Consider the following 22,621-nt stretch of genomic DNA (forward strand, 5'->3'; position numbering starts at 1 on the left):
TTTAAGCAAGCTATCAAGACATGATACTGGAGGTAGTTACCAGGGAAAAAAGAACATAAAATGCTAAAGGAAATGTAGGGACCCTTAAATTTAATCTGAAAAGGTTGTGAAAGAGACTGCAGATATCTGTGGCATTTTCCAGAACTACCAGAGACTTTAAACATCTTTGACTCCTTTCCCATGATTTTTACGTTGACTGAATCCCTCTTTCACCACCTTTCCACAGTCAGTTTAGAATGCATTAGAAATATTTCCTGGGACTGACTACATGAGGATGATGACACAGGCAGATCCTGTGAACAATGAGGATTTTCCCCTGGTTATTTTCTTCAGCATGAGCCCTGCTCCTTGACCTGAAGCACATCTAATAGAGCATTACAACTTTTCCTAAAATGACAGAACAAAGAAGAGGGAGACACACATCATGGCCATGAGGGATTCTGGAATGGGAGAATGGTATTAGCCAAGCACCAGGTCTGGCCAAAGTGAAAGGGCTGTGTGGGAGAGTAAAACCACTTCTCTTGGCAGTTATAAGTAGGACATATTTATCAGCTATAAAACTGGTCCCAAATAAAATGGTTGATAAAACTGGATTTTAGTTCCAGAGCTTTATTTCTATGACATGACCGTGTTGTTCCTACATTATTATCAAAAGAAGGAAAGAGAAGCAAATAAAGGATTGTTGTATATAAGCGCAATGTGTAAAACTGTTTTCACCAGAATGACCATTGTCATAATTGTCTTGAAGAGAAAAGAATGCATGGCATATAGAGAATAAATAGCATAAGAAAGTAAGTAGCCAGGCACTATTTATTTTTTCACAGTGTAACTAATCAACTTCACAGCAGATACAGTATAAACAAGTGCATTACAACTGCTTCACAAAATTCAGTGTTGAAACTCTCTTGATTCTTATCAATTTAAGAGACATTAGAATACAAACATCTATTAATTTTGCACAGAACACGTTATTCAATGGTGGGGCATAAATTTATTTTTTTTAAGACTATGGCTTTCAGAATTTTACATTTAGAAGATTACAGATTACATTGCAGTAACATCTGTATGAACCATGCACCAGGGTGCAAGCACATTTCCTTTCAATGCACAAGGACTAGTGCAACATTTATATGACAATTCAATAGACATTAACATTCACGGTAGAGTTATGAACCATAAAACCTATCCTTCAAACCACTGTTAGTCTTCTGATAAAAGGTTTCTGATATTTTTTTTCTCTAGAGGTCCTTATAATCCAACTCTTTCTCATAACATTACTTCAGAATTTCTGTTTCCAAAGCCTTGTGTCTCCAAGCCCCTTCTGATAGAGGGCCATAAACACCTCCTTTCTGAGCTTGTTATTAGTGTTCTTTTTACCAGTCTAAAAGTCTCATTTGCACTTCCATAAAATCAGCTTTTAGCAGCAGCGATACTGCATGAGCTATGCTGCTGAAAACAAAAGAAAACCAAGCAACCATAGGATGAAATCTGTCTCTTTGCTTTCACATCTCCCCACATGTCAACAAAATTTTAAAAAAAAAAGAAAGAAAATTCCCCCAAAGGCTACAAAATTCTAGCCTTGAACCATAATTGAACTTTCTGCACTATTCTATAGCAATCTAATTTATTTCAAACACTCAGTGATGCCTAGTTACTATTTTTGAAGTACTTGAAGCTGAATGCTCAAGGGATAATTTTTAGAAAGGGCTAAACTTCTGAAAAGAATTTTTTTTTCTTTCATGTCTTAAACTGCACATCAGAAAATAAGGCATCCAAAATCTAAGAGTATACTAAAAAAAAAAAATTCTGAGTCAATCTTTTACCATGATATCAGCAGAGTTCTGAAAACAGATAGCAGAATCCATCTATTCTGCAAATGCAGAAGTAAATGAGGAAATTTGCTCCATATCTGCTCCAAATATGTAGAAAATCTACTATTCACCTAGATGGTATTTTCATATTTACCTTTAGTGATACCATTGCCCATCTCTTCTCTCTTTCTTCTTCAGTAAAAAGGAGTAAAATTAAAAATTTAATCCACAAGACCCATCAAACAAAAACCTGTAATTATTTTAAGCTTCTGAACTACTCCTATGTTCCAAATGCACAAATCTTAAGTGGGGTTTTTTTTGACCTTTTTGGTCACATTTAGAACATAAATTTTATTGGCAGGAGGAAGCTTGTTAAAATGACAATCAGAAACTGATGTATACGTTCTTATATCTTGCTTTCCAGTCTACATATATATATATATATATATAAATATATATATATATATATATATTGTTGCCATTGCCATTGTAATTTCTGTAATGCCCATTGTAGCTGTACATGGGATTTAGCCAAGAGCATCATCTGCTTATCACCTCTGAAGTCTTCTGGTTCAGCCATGCTCATTAATAGTATTGTCAAATATAAAAAATATTATATCAGTGTTTCATTATAACCCAGCAGACAGACTTTTTCAAAACTGAAAAGCAAGTAAAACTCAATTTAATACCTGAAAATGCTTTCATTTTGGTATTGCACACAAAAGATTATGGCATTTTAAGAGAGGCTGAAGAAGTCATGGCTTAATCACATTGAAAGACTGTGAGGATGCCTTGATGTTTCCAGGTAATTGAATATAATAATGGATGAATACATTCCAAAACTACTGGAAAAGTGCCAAATAACTAAATAGAACTGTAAATATCACCATAATAATAAAAATAATAGCAATGATAATAAAAATAAAAATAATACCCCAACTAAGGATATTTTTGGAAGGAAAACTCTAATGGAAGAATAAATTTGCTTCAGTATCACATACTTTATATATAAACTTTAGAAGCAGCACAGAGAATTACAGCATTAATCTTATATTCCATATTTCTTAAAATAAGTTATCCACAAGGGCATTAATAAATAACTTTAAAAGGAACACTGATGCATAATATTGCAACATTGTCCATTGGTGCCAAAATGCTATCAAATTAAATGCATAGTATAAATATTCACTTAGGTAGTTAAAAATATCATCATTTTTTTAAAATATTGAATAAAAACCAAGGATGTACTAGTAAGAAGCGAAGCCTGAGTAACTGAAACATTATGTGAACTATAGATGGCAAGACAGATATTTGGATTGTCATGCATTTGAATACTGGACCCTCAATATGGTAAATACTGAGACATATCATAAATCAACAAATGTTATCAGACCATAAACTGCAATTGTTTGTGAAACTTTCATGCAGGGAAATAAAAATTATAGCAGTATTATGCTTGGATAAATTAAGTAAAAATATTCATTTTTTAAAATATAGAAATCACCATGAGACTACCAGATTCTGAAGCATAATCTATAGCAATTTAAAATGTAAGTAAAGGTATCACAACACAACTCTTCATGTTCAGACAAAGAGTCCAAGTGTTTGTAGTGGGCAACAGTGGGAAATACAAAAGATACTGTGAATACTCACAAACCATTAGGATTTTTTCGGTGACTTAAGTGTGAACACAGATTATATATTAATACTGGGCCTATGAATATGCAAATTTCCATATTTATCCTTCTTGGGAAATCTGAACTATAGGGCAAGTTCTTTCTTTTCTACTGCTCTTAGACCATCGTTGGCAGATGGACTAACATGACTTCAGTGTTTAAAGTGGTCATCACCTCTTTTCTGAATTATTTCACAAGCCAAAAGACTCCTATATACCATCTTCCTAAGGAAGAAAAACAATTCAAGGGGAAATATATATCTGTAGTTAAATGATGACTCATCCTCATTTTCCACCCACGGCAACAGTTTTGGATTTTGTTTTTAAATATCAAATTGGCAAAAGTAATGCATCCTCTGTAGAGGCAGTGCTGGTCATTAACAGTGCTGCCTTTAAACTCCTTCAACCTTCTCAGGTCTAAATGACGTAGGAATCCTAATGCCACCCCAGAGAGCCAGTCTGCCTCCTTAGCAGGATCAACTGAAAATCACTTTTCCAATGTTTGGCAGGAAGACATCTCCTACCTGTAATGCCTGGACAAGGAAACTTCAAGAGGAAACTTTTCCTTCTGAATTCAGCAATGCTCAAACCCTGATGATAAAGACATTGTATGAAACACACAGAGCATTACTGTGTGTTACCAGAAACACACAAAATAATTACTTCCAACCCAAAAAATATTTTGAATCTCAGGTAGGCCTGCAGTGATGTATTGAAAAGTAGGTACTACAAAGAATTACAAAAGAGAAGCCTTATTACTGTGAGCAGAGTCTCATCCCTCTTGATCCTGTCAGTGGGACTCAGGCCCTGCTGTCAGTAGAAAAATTGTCCTCATTTGCACATGCCATACGCCTACCCTTCTGAACATCTTTTCTTGACTAAGAAAAGGAACTGAGAAAGAACAAGGTAGAACAGTTTACAGGTTTTCTGTCCTACATCCCCCATGGCTCTCCTCACACAGTTAAAGTGAGACTGACGTGCCAAAAGCACAGTCTGCAGGCAGAGCAAAATTAGTCACAGACAAGAGGAATAAGAATTTTACAGACTTTTTTTCCTTAAAATACCATGACACTGTCACAGTTTTTTTTCAGAATCAGCCTATTACTGGTGAACAGGACCCAGCTAAGGTAGAAAGGGCTGTATCATTTGGTCTGCTTCAGTTTTAGCCAATCTCCTGTCTCCAAGAGTAATTTGAGATTTCTGCTAAAGCTCTCTGGCTTTCTCAGTGAGGTTTACCAGTAAGTAAAATCAAAAGTTTATTTGCTGCCTTTTCACTAGTATCATAACATCCAAAAAATAACTGTGACAGTCTCAGGCAGAAATGACCCTTCCTTTTAACCAGAAACCAACCTCCCTGGAGCATCCCAGCTATCTAGTTTATGTTTGGCATAATCACAATTCATCTTTCTCAATTCCTGATGGAAATAGGGGATGATAACTGAGTGCAGTCTGAGCCAAGTTTCTATTCCCAAATATTTTAGCCCTTGAGGGGATTAATAGCAATTTAGATTGGGTACTAGGCCTTTCCCAGTGCCTACTGCACTAATTAATAATCAGTAATTTAAAAAATGCTTTTACATCTAATAATACATGAAGATTTAAAAAAAAGATTTTTCTCATTCAACCTGATCTCTATTTTCTGTTCAACATTTCACCAGAATATTCAAGATAATATTCTATTGCTCATTCAGTCTGTAGTTACTGCATAGGAAATACAATATTTTCCTTTTTATTTAAAACATTATAAATATTTAATTATATTGCAAGGAAATCAAGGGCATTATCACAAATACCACTGAGAAACCTATGAACTAAATATAAGTCATTCAGATACATGTAACTTGATTCTAGGATCACTGCCACCATCAATCTTTCCCTCATACCATTGTTTCCTTTCCTCCCACCAGTTTTCAGTGCAGGTTCTCAACTGAATGAAAAATGCCCATCACAACAAGCCATCCTTCAGCCTCCAGATGCAAACTCCCGCCACCTGTCTTAGAGAAAAACTTGGTCATAATCTTGTGTGTTCAGTTAGATGATCCTACCCACCTGTGGGAAATACTAACTCTAACTAAGAGTAAAGTAAAGATAATTTTTCACATTTTGTTTCATCTGACAACAGAGCATTAGAATTGCTGTTGCTGACTGAAATTAAGCAAAAACAAGAGATCACTGAAAAAACGAGGACAGATCTATTCCTTTCCTCCACTTGAATCATTTTTGTAGGAAATCCATGGCATGAACCAATGCAAAAGCCTTTTCTACAGTCTGGACACTATTCTACCACTTCCTGTGAGTCAGTCTCCTCCTGAAGCACATTCATGAGGCATGTGGACATCCACTGAGCTTTTTTAGGAACAGAAGCACAGTAATTCTTTCTGATTCCTGGCTTTTTATTTTTCAGATGTGGAATTTCCCATTAGTTTCTATCTTTTCCATCTATTATAATGACTAAAAAATGCAGTATTATTTCATATACATGAAAGATCACATTTAACATACAACTGAGAGAAACTACAATGAATTCTACAAAAATATTTATACTAACAGAAAAATGTATTTGCTATTTGCACTAGTTCTCAGCTATTTGGAAACAGTAGACAGAAATTATGACTGATACAATTAAATCTAACATATCTTACTTTAGGCAGATAGATATTTAAATCCAGACTCCTCCTGTTCACTTTCAATTGTAAGGTGTTTGCAAATTACAAAACACAGTTCATATATCAATTTTAAACAAATGTTCTACTACCATACCAAATAAAGAAGAGAAAGTTATAAAAATACTGTTGAAGGTGATTCTCTTTCAAAGACTTACACAATCTATATCTCTGAATAACAGAAAATTGGATAAGGTTAAAGTCTTTGAAACACATCAACATGTGAATATAAAATACATTACCCAGAGTTCATGCTTTGGTCGCACTGCCACTACATAAAACAGATTTATTCAGACACAGAAGACATGCACTAAAGATCAGTGGGGTACAATCATAGACAGAACCTTACCAAAAAATAACACACTGATCTGTATTCACTACTAAAACAGACAACTGGTAAACACTAATACAGAAATATCAAGGAAAAGTCTCTTTTTTGAAAAATACATTTCAAGAGAAGCCAAAGATAGGTGCAGTATAAAAGAGTTTTCCCAGAATTTTTGCCCCTCTCTGCCTTTACAGCAATTTCTCCTCTTACGTCCCTCTTTTTCAATGAGAAAATCTCTTATTGAAAAGGCTCTGGCTCACATCCTTAATGTTCAATTATTTGAACTACTGAACACTCATTATTGAAATTAGTGCAAATTAAGCATGTGTTAATGGCATTGATTCATGATAGCATCACTCTTTATGACAGTACATAAGAACACCCTTTTCTGAGTTCTGGTTTAGTAACAGTAGTAATTAGGAATATGTTTAAGTGTGTGCTTATGCAGTAATGGTCAGCATAATATGACTCCCAAAAAATGTGATCCCAGCTAGGAGTAAGCAAACTTTTTATCTAGGTAAGTTTGAAAAATGATCGCAGCATCTAACTCCATTCAATTATACTGTCTGGTTTTTGTCATTTTAAAAAGTATCACTTAGATTTCTTGTAACCAAGTGTTTACATGCAAATTAGAAAAAAAATCATAGGACTAAAATAATCCACTTATTACATGCCATGATATAGTTCACTGCAATCGTATTCCTATTTGCACTCCCAGTACTATGAGAAACTAAAATTATTTCATCAGAAGCAAATGAAGTACACAGAAAAGTTTGTCAACAGACAGAAGCAAGTGTATCCATAAGCCAAACAGCCATAACACTCAATAGGTTTAATACTCCATTACATTGTTCCATAGAAATTAGAGATGAAAGACTTCTTATCCATCCCTTGCCAATTTTGAATGTTTTCTCTTCTCCAATTCAGTCACTGGAGACTGATTGGCAACTGACAACCACATGAATAGAAAAAGCTAACTAGATGAGCCAGAGGAGAGCAGGCTGTGAAATTTGTATTTCCTCTTGTGAGGTGCCAAATTATTTTAAGTTTCCTTTGTTTAAAGGTGAATTAATGAAACTCGGGAACTCACTAAATCTGTGCCTTGCACTGTTCAGCAAGCTGACTGCTTTTCAAGCACATATCCAATGTACTGCTGAAGCCACCTTCATCCCTCCTACAGAGGAATGTTCAGCATGCTGTCAGAAAGCATCAACCTACATTATGGAATAAAAACTGACATGTTTCTTTTGGACTGAACATTTTATGAAATTGAGACTCTAAAAAGCCAATAAATTATAGCAGATCAGTGTTAATGGTACTGCACTTCTATATTCCGTCCAACAGTCAGAAGAGCTGGTACTCAGAAAGGTCATATCACAAATAATGCCAGCCATACTCATCATCTGGGCTTTCTGCTCTCAAGAACTCTTATATTTCATCAGCTAAATACTGAAATAAAGTTTTCATTAAAATTGGATTTCTGTCACACTTCCACTACAACTGCACATTCTCTATTAAACTTCAGGGCTCAACACTGGAATAACATTTCCTTTGAAATGTGTATTGTATATCATATCTTACTATACCTGGTACCAACTAGACTATAAATATAGTCATTCTTTCTGAGAAATTCAGAGGTGGGAGCATATTCAACAGAAATATTGGGGGGAAAAGGGGGAGCCCTTAATGTAACATTTTCTATTCTTAGCTATTAATCATGTCTTTATCTTTAGTACTGAATATCCTTACCTACAGCCAAATACTAATCCCATTAATCCTCTTTAAAATCTGTAAGGTCTTCTGTGTAATGCCAACTTTTACTTAATGCATATATTAATTTTACAGTGATTTTTGCAAGCTCACTTGAGACTGACCAGTTTCTTTTTAAGAAAGGGGAAAAGACTGCACTTTTCCATAATGAAGACAATGGGTTTAGAAATAGAAATTAGATATCAAATGCTGCCAGGCAGAAATAGTCAACACCAAGAGGTCAATTCAGAAAGACTACTACTGAAGAATTTCTACCAAAGCTCTCACCACAGAAGGGATGGAGAACTGCTCCTATGATTTTGGGGGGACATATCCCATCTTGGAGAAGATTCATCAATGCATAAGGATTACTTTAACTCCCCCTCCATAACACATCTTTTCCAGTAGAAACAAACAAACATCAAGAAGGTAATTGCCCAGCAATCCATACCACACATTCAATACCTTAATCCTTGGCTTTGGCTCAGTGAGAGGCATGTGCAGTAACAAACCAGATCTACAAAACCATGCTGTGTGCAAAGGGGAGCAGACCACACACCGCACTCTTAGGACTGGGGCTTTAACACAGTGATATGAGTACAATGAATACAGCACTGTTACAGGTCTTCCAAATTCTGCTGATACAAATTCTTTCAAATGCAGGGTTATGACTTTTTCTCCAACACTGAGTATGTGAAGATCATTATGCTTAATGGCCAGAATCTGAGCCAACACATCTGTTTTCTATTAAATGAGCAGGCAATGGCAGCTGGATAAAAATTTCTGAAAGTTGTAGACCTCTTGGACAACTTTTGGGAACTCACAACAATGAAGTAACAGAAAATGGAGCACAGATAAAAATGTAATCTAAGGTTGAAAGCCAAAAGTCTCTATACATGGTCAGAATAAGACAAGCTCAGAATTATCCTTGGGTGTTTTGATATATCCATTCCTTGCTGGTCTTATATCTGCATTCTGTATAAATCTGAATTGATTAATTACCATCTAATCACACTTTTTTAACATACTGGAGAGAACAAATGGCTGAAAAGAGAAATGTTACATTTCAACTTTTCAAAATTAGGGATTAATAAAATCATCACCTTAAGGATGAAATGGATGAGAGTAACTAATCCCATTTAATTAAGGCTTTCTTTGTAAAGGTGTAAGAGATGCTACAAAATCCTTCTGCATTGTCATTTAGAATTAAAATTGAGAGCTTATGTAGGATAGTTCAGTTAAATAGCATAGCCTCTGATTTTGTATTTTCTTAGAGCTGGAAAAAAATGTATATATGCGTGTTCAAGAATGATAAATCTTAGGGGTATTTATTTTAAAATGTTCTCTTCAAAAATACCAGTATCAGTTCTGCAGCTGATCACAAGAGGGAGACTACATCATCATATTTCCTCTTATTGTTTCAAATTTTTAAAGCATACAAAAAATTTGAGTATTTTGGACCAGCTCTAATCTTTGCTCAGTTAAAATATTAATGACTATTCAATTAGTACTTTTTTCTGAGTTTGTCAAACCTATGAAATTTACAGATAAAGATAGCCAATCCAGTAAACAAGATTGAACAATGCAAAGGCAGTTGGAAAGAAGATTCGAGAATAGGAGTCAATTTTTGCTATACGGATGTGTATTCTTCCTTCTCGCCAAGATCCTGTGCGGCAGTCTTCAAAACAACAAAAGAAACTAGCACAGTCTTTTCCTTCTAGGCACTCATATCCATAATCATCATCACGTTCAGGGAGATGATTAATGTTATTAATTGGAATTAGTGTTGATCCAGGTCGAACAGCAATTGCAGGTGGTTTCTTAAAAAAAAAAAAAAAAAAAGAAAATATAGTTTTGTGTGTTTTAATCCTCATATTAAATAATTCCATAGGCTTTCCCTGGCAATATAATCACCTTCAGCACAAAATAGAGAAATTCTTATATTAAAGAAAACAGTTTGGAAAGCTTAGAAAATTATGAACCGCGTGTAATTAGCCCATGCAAGCAATAGATCATGAACTACTTTCACCTGCCACAGTGAAAATTGGGTTGTGCTGGGATTTGGGAATAGTAGATAATTAGTTACACAGACAGGGTTAGCTGATCCCATCTACACAACACAGACAAACATTTTGAAGTCAGTCACTTCTTGACAACTGGGTCACAACCAAGTCCACAAGCAGGCTGTAATCACCACTAACAAAGGAAGGATGGTCCCCCCATGTTTTGGAGCCTTTAGGAGACTAGATGTGTTTCTCGAAGCTACATTTACACAATAATAAGAAGGCTAATGGGTCTAGCACAGCATCACTGGTGAAGTTTAACAGATTTAGACATGTATGGCCAGGCTACGACATCTAACTCTCAGATGTTAAATCCCTATATAATACACCCTCTCTTTAGAATCCAAGACACAACTCCTTAGGGGAAGGCCACTCAAGTCACTGATAAATTTAGTGCTTAATTCTTACTTTCACTTTCTGTGGGCATAACAACCTTCTTGTATCTGATAAAAACTCAGTGTAATATGTTATTATTCTCAAAAAAATCTGGGTGGCTTATTGCCTAGTATATATAGTGCCTGCTATTCCCTTACTTGTGACTTTTGTGTTTCCACCTTCCTTTTACTTACACTAACACAACCCACCTTTTCCCCTTTTACTTCTTTGTTTCTCCAGTTTTATATTCATCATTCTTGTTTTCCTGATTGTTTCAAAATATACCCTCTTTTTTCATCTGTCCTTTATCTTCTCTTTCTAAATCTCACAGCTGTCTTAAACTATTCCATAATCCTCTTCCAACGTACTCAACCCCATCCCACATTTGGCATCTCTTCTAAGATCGTCAGACCAAAGAGAAAGGTTACATTAACTCTACTCTTATATTGTGTTCTCTCTTTTCTATACTCTTCATATTTTTTCTTGTAAGGGCGAAAACAGCAGGAAAGGAAGCAGTAAGAAAATCTAATATTAACCAATTATGTATGATAGACAATGAAAACACATGAAAAAAATATGGAAAGTGTGAAGCCAGCATCTAGTTTCTTGTTATGCTTTAAAGTCCTCTTGTCCCACTTCCTGGGAATTACTTTGGCCAGTACACAGACCCCTATACATTGTTAAGGTGACATTCTTTTGCTTCAGAGACCTTTTACCCAATATCCCAAGGCATGGTGTTAATGTAGTGCAATATCCACCATGTTTTCAAATAGCTTTATTTAATAAGTGTCTCTACCAGAGAAAGTTTCACACAGACTGCTGTTTCAAAACTTATTATACATGATGACTTAGGGAGCTAATTATCATCCTGAAGGACCTCATTATTCTTCTCAGTTATGATAAAATCCTGACAATACTAAGAAACAGGAGTTACATGCTTCTATCCTAATTTGAGGCATTGCAAAGAGAGCTTGTTTTTATAAAACATGAAAAGTAAGTTCATTTATTTTTTGAAATTAAGAAAAAGTCTTTATTCTGCTGAAGATAAACAGGGAAAGATGGCTATTTCTGATTCACACCTATGCTGCTTTTACAAAAATTTCCTCACTTTTGGTTTGACCCATGTAAGATTTATGGCATGGGTTGTTTCTACTAGTGGGGTAAAACAGGAATCCTCCACACAGAAACATCATGGGAGAAGGAAAAAATTATAGTACTGCTTTCCACTGTTCACATAACCAGCACAGACTGGAGGCTTTCCACTGTTCACATAACCAGCACAGACTGGAGGTAGCTACTGAATTACAAGTTTGAAGAGGTGGCTGGAGAGAGGCAGACACAGTCATCCTGTGGGCTTAACTACCTACAGAAAATACATAAAATGTGTGTAAGAGGCAATGTGAGGGAAAAGAGGAAAAAAGACCAACACCTCACAAGAAAATGCCTTTATATAAATTGGCAGAAATGGAAAAAAAAGAACGAAAACAAAACAATAAAACACCCACAACATGTAGATACAGAAGTACATGCTGATTTTTTATGGATATGCCTACTGAAATTGTAGATAAAACAGCATGTGTTGTGAGATCATTTATAATACACTCTGATAGGATCAAACCCAATTATTCTGCAATAACACTAATACAAGTACAAAAGAAAGTCTTTGTCTGTGGAGATCATGGCACAGGTGATACATTCATTTCAGGTGAAATGATGATCAGAACAAGATCCACAACTAATTAAGTTTAATCTTTCCTGCCTAAACTCATTATCCTTACTAATGTGGATTTGCATAAGCCAATTCATACTACCTTTCTTGAATGATGCCAGCACATATTTTCTAAGATAAAACTGCTGTATATCACTTGCAAAATCTTGCCAGTTTTTTCCACAAGATCATTTATTGTGGCTTACTGGCATCAGTTTCTGGAATAGTAACCCATTCATTGCATTTTGCAGTAGAAATAGATCTATGCAAGGCAAGTTTCCCAAGGAAAAAATCACTTGTAAATGAGTTTTCAGAAGAAATTAAACTGAATTTTAAAATGCAACTGTTTTTTTGAGTTGCATATCCTTAACTACAAGAAAAAAGAATTAATCGAAGTCTGTGACAAAAATAAAGGGAAAGAAGAAAAGAAAAAAAAAAGAAAAAGAAGAAAAGGATTTGTAATGGTATGACTTCTCGATGCCTTCTTTATTTATTTGGAGCAAGAAAAGTCACAGCTTTTCATAAAACATCACCAGGAAAACTGTTTTGAAATTAGAATCCTTGCATCTAAGTATATTAAATTTAATTCTCCCTTTTCTTTGTGCAGTCTCTTTCTTTGTATGATCTTTTAGCTGTAATGTGTTTAAAGGATTCTGTGCAAAAAGACTTCTTTTTTCAACTTCTTAAAATAAAAAGTATTGTTTAATAACCCAGTAAAACACAAATAAACATTATTTTAGTATTAGATTGCTAATTTTAATCTTAGTGCAAATTCCAACTATTTATTCAGTAAGTTTCATAGTTTCTATCTCATAATTATTCTGCATTTAAAATTTTCATATGCACTGAAAATCTCAAAGCACTTGGCAGATTATTGCACATATGGGTGATGTGTGAACACATTCTACAAAGTGGCATTATTTCATTCAATAGAGCATACTTGCAAACTACTTCAGTGTCTTTTGAGTTGTCAGCAGCTGATCTTTAATATCTGCCTGGTTTGAATACAGCAGTACATCCTGATATCTTTGCCTTCTCTGGGCTGTGCATGCCAAGAGCAGATCTATCAGCACCCTGCTCACCAAGCATTGTTGAGAACTCGTTGCAGCAGCAACCTGAAATTCAATCTGCTGTGCTGACACTGGGATTCCCCTACATCCTTGTTACCTTTTACCCCCATAACTCAGGTGTCCCCTTGCAAAGCCTGCATTGTGCCCCTTCTGTCATGCCCACATTTGTTTCTACCACTAACAGGAAGAAGGTCTGAGCTCTCCATTTTCCAGTTTTCCTGACTGTGCAGGATTCTCTGAGTCAGAGAGTCTTGGTCACAGTGATGTCTGACCAAGGCACCACAGGGAAGTATTTAACACTTCACTAGCTTTGTCCTAAATGCACAGCTGATCCCTTTGGAGAAGCTCACCAGGTGAATCCTAAGGGTTCTCCTTTTCCTGGAATCAAACCCCAACAGCCTCACTGTGCCCCCGTAAGAGAGAGGCCCACAGCAGTGCTGCTCAGAATGGGTGCACTGGTTCTTGCTAAGATGAGTTGCAGAATGGATATGGTTCATAACAGGATTTCTGCACTTCCATAACTGCAATTACTTCTGTAATTTCATATCAATTTCTGTTCCACCTCATACAGAGCTGGTATACAGCCTTCATCCAGAAAGGCAACTGGTATTATGGTTTGGGTATGCTCCTGCATATATTGATGAGATGATTTGGAAAGGGGCTTTATAACATTTTCCTTTTTCTTATTTTCTCCAATATTTTCTTACTTTACACACTACCTTTAAATATTTGTACTGACCTCCAACAATAAATTCATTGGAAATTGCAGTATTCTTACTACACAAACAAAAAGACTCTTAAAATTGAATAATACTTGATCCTGAGATGTGTGGAGGTTTACCATAAAAAAATCAACTTGTAAAAGCAGAAGGTTAATTTAACCAGAAAGAAACACGGAAGCCAATTTAGAAAAGAGTTAAGATAGAATTTCTGTAGTGAGATGCAGAATACTGGCCAATAATAAGCATTTTTTCCTTTGCAAAGTTTTGTAAGATGATGCAGATCCAAAGAAATCCTCATACCTTCAATCCATGCACATTATCTTTACTGCTACAGTTTTAGCTGTGGTTCTCTGCCAGGTGCTGTTTTCAGAAGCACTGTGCCCCTACAGAACCATCTCCACGGGCACACACTTCATGGGCAGTTCTAGAAGCACCAAGGACATGGAATATTATATCAACCCACTCTCCACCTTAGGCTCATGTGTCCTCATTCATATATGTGAAATCATCTAAACCCTTTGCTCACTACTTGTATTTAAACAAAATTAGTACAAGCTCCCAACTGCAGAAAAAACGAAAAAAGAAATATTAGTGCTAATTATCTTTGAACATTAGCTTTTCTGCTTAAGAGGCAGTCATTCAAAATGAATGCTACAATAAAAACCACTCTATTTCTTTTGTTTGTTTGTTTGACTAAACTTACTGATGGCTTAGATTTTGCCTTCTTTTCTTTTCCTTTGTCCCCTTTTCTGTTGCTGGTAAAGTAATGTAAGGTGCCATATTCCATCAAGGCAGCAAACACAAAAATAAAGCAAACTGAAACAAAAAGGTCCATTGCTGTCACATAGGAAACCTTTGGGAGTGACTTCCTAGCAATTGTACTCAGCGTTGTCATGGTCAGCACTGTTGTGATCCCTGTAAAAAAAAAAAAAAAAGAAAGAAAGAGGGAAATGTATAGGTAATCAAATCATATTGTGACCAAAAAAGGTAATCATATTAGCTCTTAATTAATCGATGAGTCATATAAGGACTGACCCACAGGAGGGGTCAGTGGGTTCACTACTGATTACATCCACGTACATTGATGCTATGGCAAGGATCCATCCCTATGGATCTCCATGGAATCATAGAGAAAGCAGCACATTTCACCTTCTCTTTAAATCCCACCTATTTTCAACACACACTGAACAAACAATGACACTAAGTTTGTGAAATTTTATAAATCTGACATTAAACTTACACATAAATACAGTAGAAAAACAGGCACAAGTATGCACAAAAATTTTATAAGCACAAGGAAGGCCCTTTGCTCAAATGATTAAAATGTTAAGAATGATGCATTCAGAAATAAAAGGTGTATTATTTATCAATGATTGCAAGCTTTTGGTAAACAAAAGAAAAATGAATAGTGTTTCAAACTGTCTGCTTCTGAAGAAGATGTAGAAGATCAAATTTGATGACATTCACAGCTTTCTGGTCTCATTGTCTAAGTTACCAGATACGCTCTCAACCCTGTATCTTAAGTAATAGAAAATGTTTTCTTTGATTCACTTACATACAAGCTAATTAAAAGAACAAATTTGCCTTAATAGCCATGTGTTCAAAATCTCAACTATACCACTTTTCATTAGTTTAGCATTTATAAGGTGTTAACATTTTCTTCTTCTATTTGATGCTTCAGGGAGATGCAAATCCATTTACATAGTAGTCCAAAATTAAAGTGTGACCTTTTGCTTGAAAAGCAATACTTGAATACACAAATAAATTGTTATTTACATGCACAAGTTTCTTAAAAACAAAAGCAACAAACCAAAACAATGGAATCCACAATGATGTTCAATGATTACTCAGTCACAGAAATCTGATGACATTTCTGCATCAAGGTCTAAAACTATCAAAAGTAATTTTCACTTATTTATTTGAAATTTCAGACTCTCTTCACTAAATTTCAAATAATATAAAGTTAGGGTCCAAGACTGAGATTTTCTTCCCTTACCTTTTCATTAGGATACTGAGTCATGCTCATTCTTGCTTACCTTCTCTCTTAACTCATAAATCTGGCAGGCTTGCTGGTGGTACAAGTGCAGTGGGAAAGGCAGGGAGCTAAATTATGGGCTCATGCTTCTAGTAGCAAACGATCTTGTAGGATGGGAATGGTGTAGGGTGGGAACAATACAACTGATGAGGAAAATTAACTCACATCTCTAACCTCCTAAGATACAACTCTCAGCTCTTGACCTTTCCCCCTGAATAGGTCAGACTGCTCTCACTAGTTCTTCTATAAGCCTCTGTCCCTGCTAAGCTCAAAGCTGTGTCCTGTGCACTCCGTGTACCTGTTTATCAGGCTTCATGTGGGGACTACAACTTTCCTCCAAGGCAGCACATGAATCCTAAACAGTCAAACAGCAGACTGACGCCATGCTAAACAGGTCAGCCAAGATGACACTAACACAGAATTTGTATTAGGACACAGAATCTAACACAGAATCTTTGTATTAGAACTTGCAACCCACTTCAGTACTGTCTGTAATAAAAACAGGAGATTTTGTGAATTATAGGCTTAACTTCTTGAAGTGCAAATTTGGTTGCAAATTTTATGTCATATCCTGGGTATTAAATAATAATTGAATCATTCTCCTAAAAAAAAGACAAACAAACAACCCCCCAAACAAAAACAAACAAGCACAAACCAACCAAAAAAAAACAATGTCAACAACACAAACACCCAACCAAAAAAACTGAACCAGATTTTCTCCATTTTCAGTCATGTAGTAATGACTTCATTTGTTCCATGATGCTAAGTCTCTAACAACAGCCACATGACAGTCCCTGGAGATGATAAAAAACACCATACAGAAATAAAAATGTATTTATGTGAACAAGAGCAGACCCACAAGACTTCAGGATTTCCATGCTCAGCATTTCTTCCTTAAACTGCCGTGCAACTACAACAGGATTCTCCTACTCCCAGTGTTGCAGTTCAGGAGAGAAAATGACCAATCATCACAATCTGAAGGGGAATAAACTGTGGTTAATTTACTCCCTGCTGCACATTTGTATTCCTTGAGAGTACCAGATTATTCAAGGCTGAAAAAAGACACTTACCCAGAGAAGTCCTTGCAGGAACTGCATCCTTATTGATCCAAAATGACACCCATGAAAGAACAACTGTGAGTATACAAGGAATGTATGTCTGAATAGTAAAATATCCCATACGTCTGCTGAGATCAAAGAATATTGTCATAATAATATAATCACCTAAAGAATTAAGAAAAATAATAAAAAATATTTATATGACATCTAATATGGCTTTCAGTAGTAACTTCAACTGTTAGTCTCGATCTAAATAGATATTGCACAAAATAAAACTCAACACTTTGCCTTACCAGACAAGGTATGAGAAATTTCAGTTGTATTTCGTAGCCCCACAAATGCAAACTGATACAGTCTCCAGTATTTTGGATCTGCCACTTCAACAGATGTTTTCTTCCATTTGTATTCAATTTCATTTCTGGGATATCCATCTAGAATGAAACAAAATAAACCAAATATTCAGCCATAGAATTTACCTAAACATGTTTTCTGATCTCTGAAGTTACTCATAAACTAAATCAGAGGTGTACATACAGTGCATCAGAGACCATCCCTGGTCCTTCTGACACACTTAAAATTTAACCACAAAATAAATGGCCTCAATTTTAAGCCTAGGTAAATGTAAGCTCAATCAAAAACTGTGTAAATACAAATGTTTAGAAAATATCTAAGTGGCATTCTCGAACTCCAGTAAAAAAAAACTGGCTCAGAAACATCACTATTAAAATATAAATGTCATTATATTTTTGTTAAATTATCAGAAAGAGCTTAGACGTAGAGACACTGTGCAAACAAAGTGCACAACGACTGGGCACAGCACTTCGTTCTATGGTTTAGCTGAGAAGTTGGTGTTTAGTCTGGACAAGTTCAAGTCAGTTGGACTTGATACTGGAGTTTTTCTCCAACCTTAATGATTGTATGATTACAATAGCACAATTGCCTAGGATTTTTTTTTAACATAGTTTGCATCAAAAGTAGAACCTGAAGGTTGTGGTTTTGCTCATATAAACTAAGTCCCATTGAAAGGAAAAGGACTTATTGTACTGATTCAGCATTTACAGGAGCAAGTTGAAGAAGACATAACTTATTTTTCCTTTTAAGTATACCATATGGAACTAATTCAAAGTTGTCAGGTCTTGCAGGCATAAGAAAACAAAGTTTTTCTAGGACAGTGCATTTCCATTAACTGGAATAGGCACTGTATTAGACTCCTAAGCAAAAAGACAATTTTTAAAGTTGCAAAAAATACATGTGATTAAACTCATTCATTAGTGTATTAAATAATGCAATAAATCTAGTTAAAACATGAATGGTCAGTTCTTTCTTTTGCCACAAGGCTTTAAAAAGTAAACATTTTCTCTCTTGATGCCAAAATTCAAGTAAATTTAAAGCCTGAATGTAAAGAGGACAAAAAATTGTTCTACCACATACAGCTTGAAAACTCCAGAGGACAGGAGTGTTCATCCATAGGAAAATTATGAAGCTGAAGATAGCATTCAGCATTAATTGTCAACCTAATTAGAAAAGGAAGGTTAAAAAAAAAAAAAAAAAAAAGAAAATAGGTTATATTCAAGAATTCAGATACTTCAAACTACATAGTAAAGAACATGCACAGAAATAAATTTTGCCAATTAATGGATATTATGAATAGCCTCCTGTGTATCAGGAAAACAACACCCAGCATTAGCACTAAAGAACAAAACAGAAATTATTAGTGGATGCAACTTGAGGATCTCTGCTGTTTCAATTGGTATTTCCAGCCATTTCCAAAATTTCAGTTGATCTGGGGGCACCTCTCATCTCTACAAGAAATAGGGGATAAAAATTAGGGTCTGAAGACAGGGGAAGGAGAGAAGATTATGACAGCATAAAAATGAAGTTTTTGCAGAACACATTTATCAAGTCAAATTGCATTTGGCATCATTGTGTCTGGTGGTTTTACATAACAGAAAAATCGTAGGGCACATTGCATTTGCTCTATACTCATGGAAGCACCTCTGGTGAAATCAGTATTTGGATACAAAAAGGCAAACTATGTTTCTACCTATTTAATGTCTAAGGCATTCAAATAATTCACAACTTATAAAAATTTTAGAACTGATTTAGGACTCATAAATCACTTTTTGCTTTTGAAAATGCTATCACAGATTTTCACAGGACTTCCAAGCAATAAGTGCAAAACCCAATTCTGCTATCTTTCACTAGTAAGCTAAAAGAAGGGGCTAGACTTCAAACTGACTTCTTTGCATTTAAAACACCTCCTCCTTCGTTGGAACACCATATAGAAAGGCAGAATGTCTTCTAAAATCAGCTTTAAAAATTGTCATAATGCTTGCATACCTGACTGTGTGCAATGCTTGCATATTAGACAAGAGATAGGAAAAGACTCTGAGACATGCTGACAGATAGTTTTACAAGTCTCTGAAAAAGTATTTATTCTACACAAACTGCCACTATGACCTGACCAAAGGTTTGTAAGGAAAAGTGTATTTCTTAGCATACACTGTGGGAGAGAGGAAGAAAGACTTTTCTCCACACTTTCAAGTAGAATACTTGCATCGCTATGGAGATGCTTTTCAAATTTGTCAACTATGATCCATGCATTTATTGCTTTTACTTTCCACTTTCAATTTTCGGGTAGTTAAACACGCATAGAAAAAGAAAACAAGCTGAGCCTTGTGTTAAAAGCACCACAAGTAGATCTGGAATCACTGATGGTGCTATGGGCAGACCACGGGCCACCCTCAGAGGAGATTCTGTAAAGCTGGTTAACATTTTCACCACATCTGCCCCCTAAATTACTGACAAGGAAAGAGTGGCTATACATGGGAGCCCACGAATCTGGAGCACTGTCGGATCATATTATCATTCCTTCAATAAGCCAGATATGAACCTCTCAATGTTGTTTTACCTTAGGTCAAATTCAGGCCATATCCTCACCCATACAGATGTTTGTGTGTTGCAGCACAGGGTGAAAGCCTGTTCTGCTGTTCAGTTACCAGCTCGTTGCACTTTATTTCTCATTCTCTGACACAGTAATTCACAGCAATTCTAACCTATTGCTCATGAGGGCTCACATGATTTTTTGCTCATATTTACTTCCTTCTGTTACTTTGAATCTCTTTAGAAGAATATTTTCATTGAAAATAAATGGACAATGAAAGGGTAAATCCAAGTATGACTCTACAATTGCTAATTAGAAAAAGAAAAAAAAATAGCATGTCAACAGAAGGGGCTCTCTAGAGACTTTCATAAACACCAACTGGCATAATAATCCATTTAAAAAGTGCTCTTCATAGATGTCTGTCTACTCTCAAATGATGCATGCTAAGAAAAAATTCAGAGAAGAGAATCCTTTAAAAGCATTCTAATTCTTCTTACATTTGATATATGAGAATTTATACATTGTTCATACAACATATACTGCATATGAACACAGCATAAATGACTGACAAGTAATTAAAAGTGCCACTTTTTAAAAAAATTAATAAATAAACAAATAAATAAACTCTTAAGTGCAAAATCATATTTATGACATCTGCTGCATAGACTACTTCTTGATCAGCTTCTGATTTATTAAAGATTTGTTCAGCATATTTAGAAAATATGACAAGAGATGACCCTAAAATACTTTCTGTAGACCATGGCCGTTCAAGAACTTTTTGAAAAGTGACTCAAAAATCAGTACAGATAGCCTTAAGCTTGAAAGCAGCACATTCATCTCCCATTTGCCAAGTAGAATTACCAGCAACATGTTTATGCCTATTTTGGATGAACAGATCTGTTGATTTTAATAGCTTACAAGTGTAAATATGTTAAGAAGTACATGCAAGACTTGGGCCTTAGCTTTAATCAAACTTCTTATAATTTTTATTGTTTGAAGCATTTAATATTTTACTTAAAGAATATTTTGGTGGAAATTAGATTATGAAGTATTTTGACCAAAAATAATTTATCTGCAGTATATTAGTGACAGACCACCATGAAGCTATATACTACATAGCATCCTTTTTAAAATCTTGCCTGCACCTAAATGAGAACAAAATTTGCTATCACCTTCATTTGTTTTTAGGCAATTCTCTCTGCCTTATATTTAATACTACAAATTTAATCTTTCTCATGATCAAACGATCTTTTTTATTTTCTTGTTTAATCAATTCCTTGAAAATTCCTATGGTCCATAACAAAAGACAGGCCAGGAATTTGATTCATATTCATTATTTTCATATTCTTGTTCATAGCACAGTTTTGGATATTTTTCTACCCAAATAATAAAAACCCACCTTAGAGTGTATAATACTCTTCCATCACTCCAGATTCGAAGCAAACGATTTGGAGTTGTAATCCAGTGAGCATCAGATTTCCTTGAGTTCCGGAAGAAAGTGTCTGGAATCCAGATTTTTCCAACCATATTGCTATTAAGCATGAGCACCTTCATTGAGCTGTTAAATTTTAGACGACTGTCATACCAAGTCTGGGCAAAAATTATATCTATAGTGTATTCCTAAAAACAGAGAAACAACCATATCTATATTTACATTTACCAGCATCTGAAAGCCACCTGTTTTTTTGACTCATATACAAATCTGAAGCCGCTTCCTCTATTCTCTTTTGTATTACCATTTGCATAGCAGACAGCAGCCAGTGAACCCAGAATGAGAGACAAAAGATGCACACAGCCTTCTGTCACTACCTCCTCTCCCCTGACACACACTGATTACTTCAGGAAGAAGATAATGTGATGGGAGTGTAACTTGGAGGTTCCCGCACAGTGCAATCACCTCTGGGGGCCCTGGACAGAAATTTAAGGGCAAGCTTAGTACTTCAGGGTTAGACTATGTTATGACAGATATTCTAAATCTTTAAGAACCAAACAAAGCAAGCTTTCTGGTTTTTCCCCAAACTTTTCAACACACAATTTAACATTTTTCAAGAAATTTCAGATTATGAAGAATTCATGAGTATGTGGAAATTAAACATGGCAGTTTGCAGAACTATCCATTACCGTCTGCCTCACACACATACCAACATATCCACAAAAGCATACATATTCATAAACAAGAAGGAAATTTCCCTAAAGAAATTCCACTTTACTTATTAAAGCCTCAAGGAAGCTCCTTCTTCCAAATCAAATTCCTCTGTAGACTTATGGCCAGAAAAGAAAGATGAAAAATGAAATAAATAGATAATAGGTAACCCAATTTTATGAAATAATTCTTGACACAGTAAAACTTGAGAGAGATCTCAATACAGGCGCATAAAAGAATTCTGCTTTTTGAAGAATCCAGCCAGTTGTTTCTGCACTTCAGACAAAGGGATAAAGCAGCACCTCTCCATGTGGTCAGAGTTCTAGACCATACTCCA

At 35.3% G+C, this 22,621-nt stretch overlaps 1 protein-coding gene across 1 annotated transcript in view; it reads right to left on the bottom strand.

Annotated features, from left to right (window-relative positions):
- Window positions 1-796: 796 nt before the first annotated feature.
- The window catches only part of GABRG1 (gamma-aminobutyric acid type A receptor subunit gamma1), a 57,631-nt gene continuing 35,806 nt past the window's right edge, over window positions 797-22,621 (bottom strand). Inside the window, exons 4-9 of the mRNA XM_021524837.3 lie at window positions 21,541-21,761; window positions 18,689-18,771; window positions 17,551-17,688; window positions 17,270-17,422; window positions 14,868-15,079; window positions 797-10,046 (exon numbers count right to left, since the gene is read on the bottom strand). Of these exons, the coding sequence (XP_021380512.1) occupies window positions 9,768-10,046; window positions 14,868-15,079; window positions 17,270-17,422; window positions 17,551-17,688; window positions 18,689-18,771; window positions 21,541-21,761 (1,086 nt within the window). The 3' untranslated portion in view covers window positions 797-9,767. The remainder of the gene's footprint in view (window positions 10,047-14,867; window positions 15,080-17,269; window positions 17,423-17,550; window positions 17,689-18,688; window positions 18,772-21,540; window positions 21,762-22,621) is intronic.

The sequence above is a fragment of the Lonchura striata genome, chromosome 4, assembly GCF_046129695.1.
Source record: "Lonchura striata isolate bLonStr1 chromosome 4, bLonStr1.mat, whole genome shotgun sequence".
In the NCBI taxonomy this organism is placed as follows: domain Eukaryota; kingdom Metazoa; phylum Chordata; class Aves; order Passeriformes; family Estrildidae; genus Lonchura; species Lonchura striata.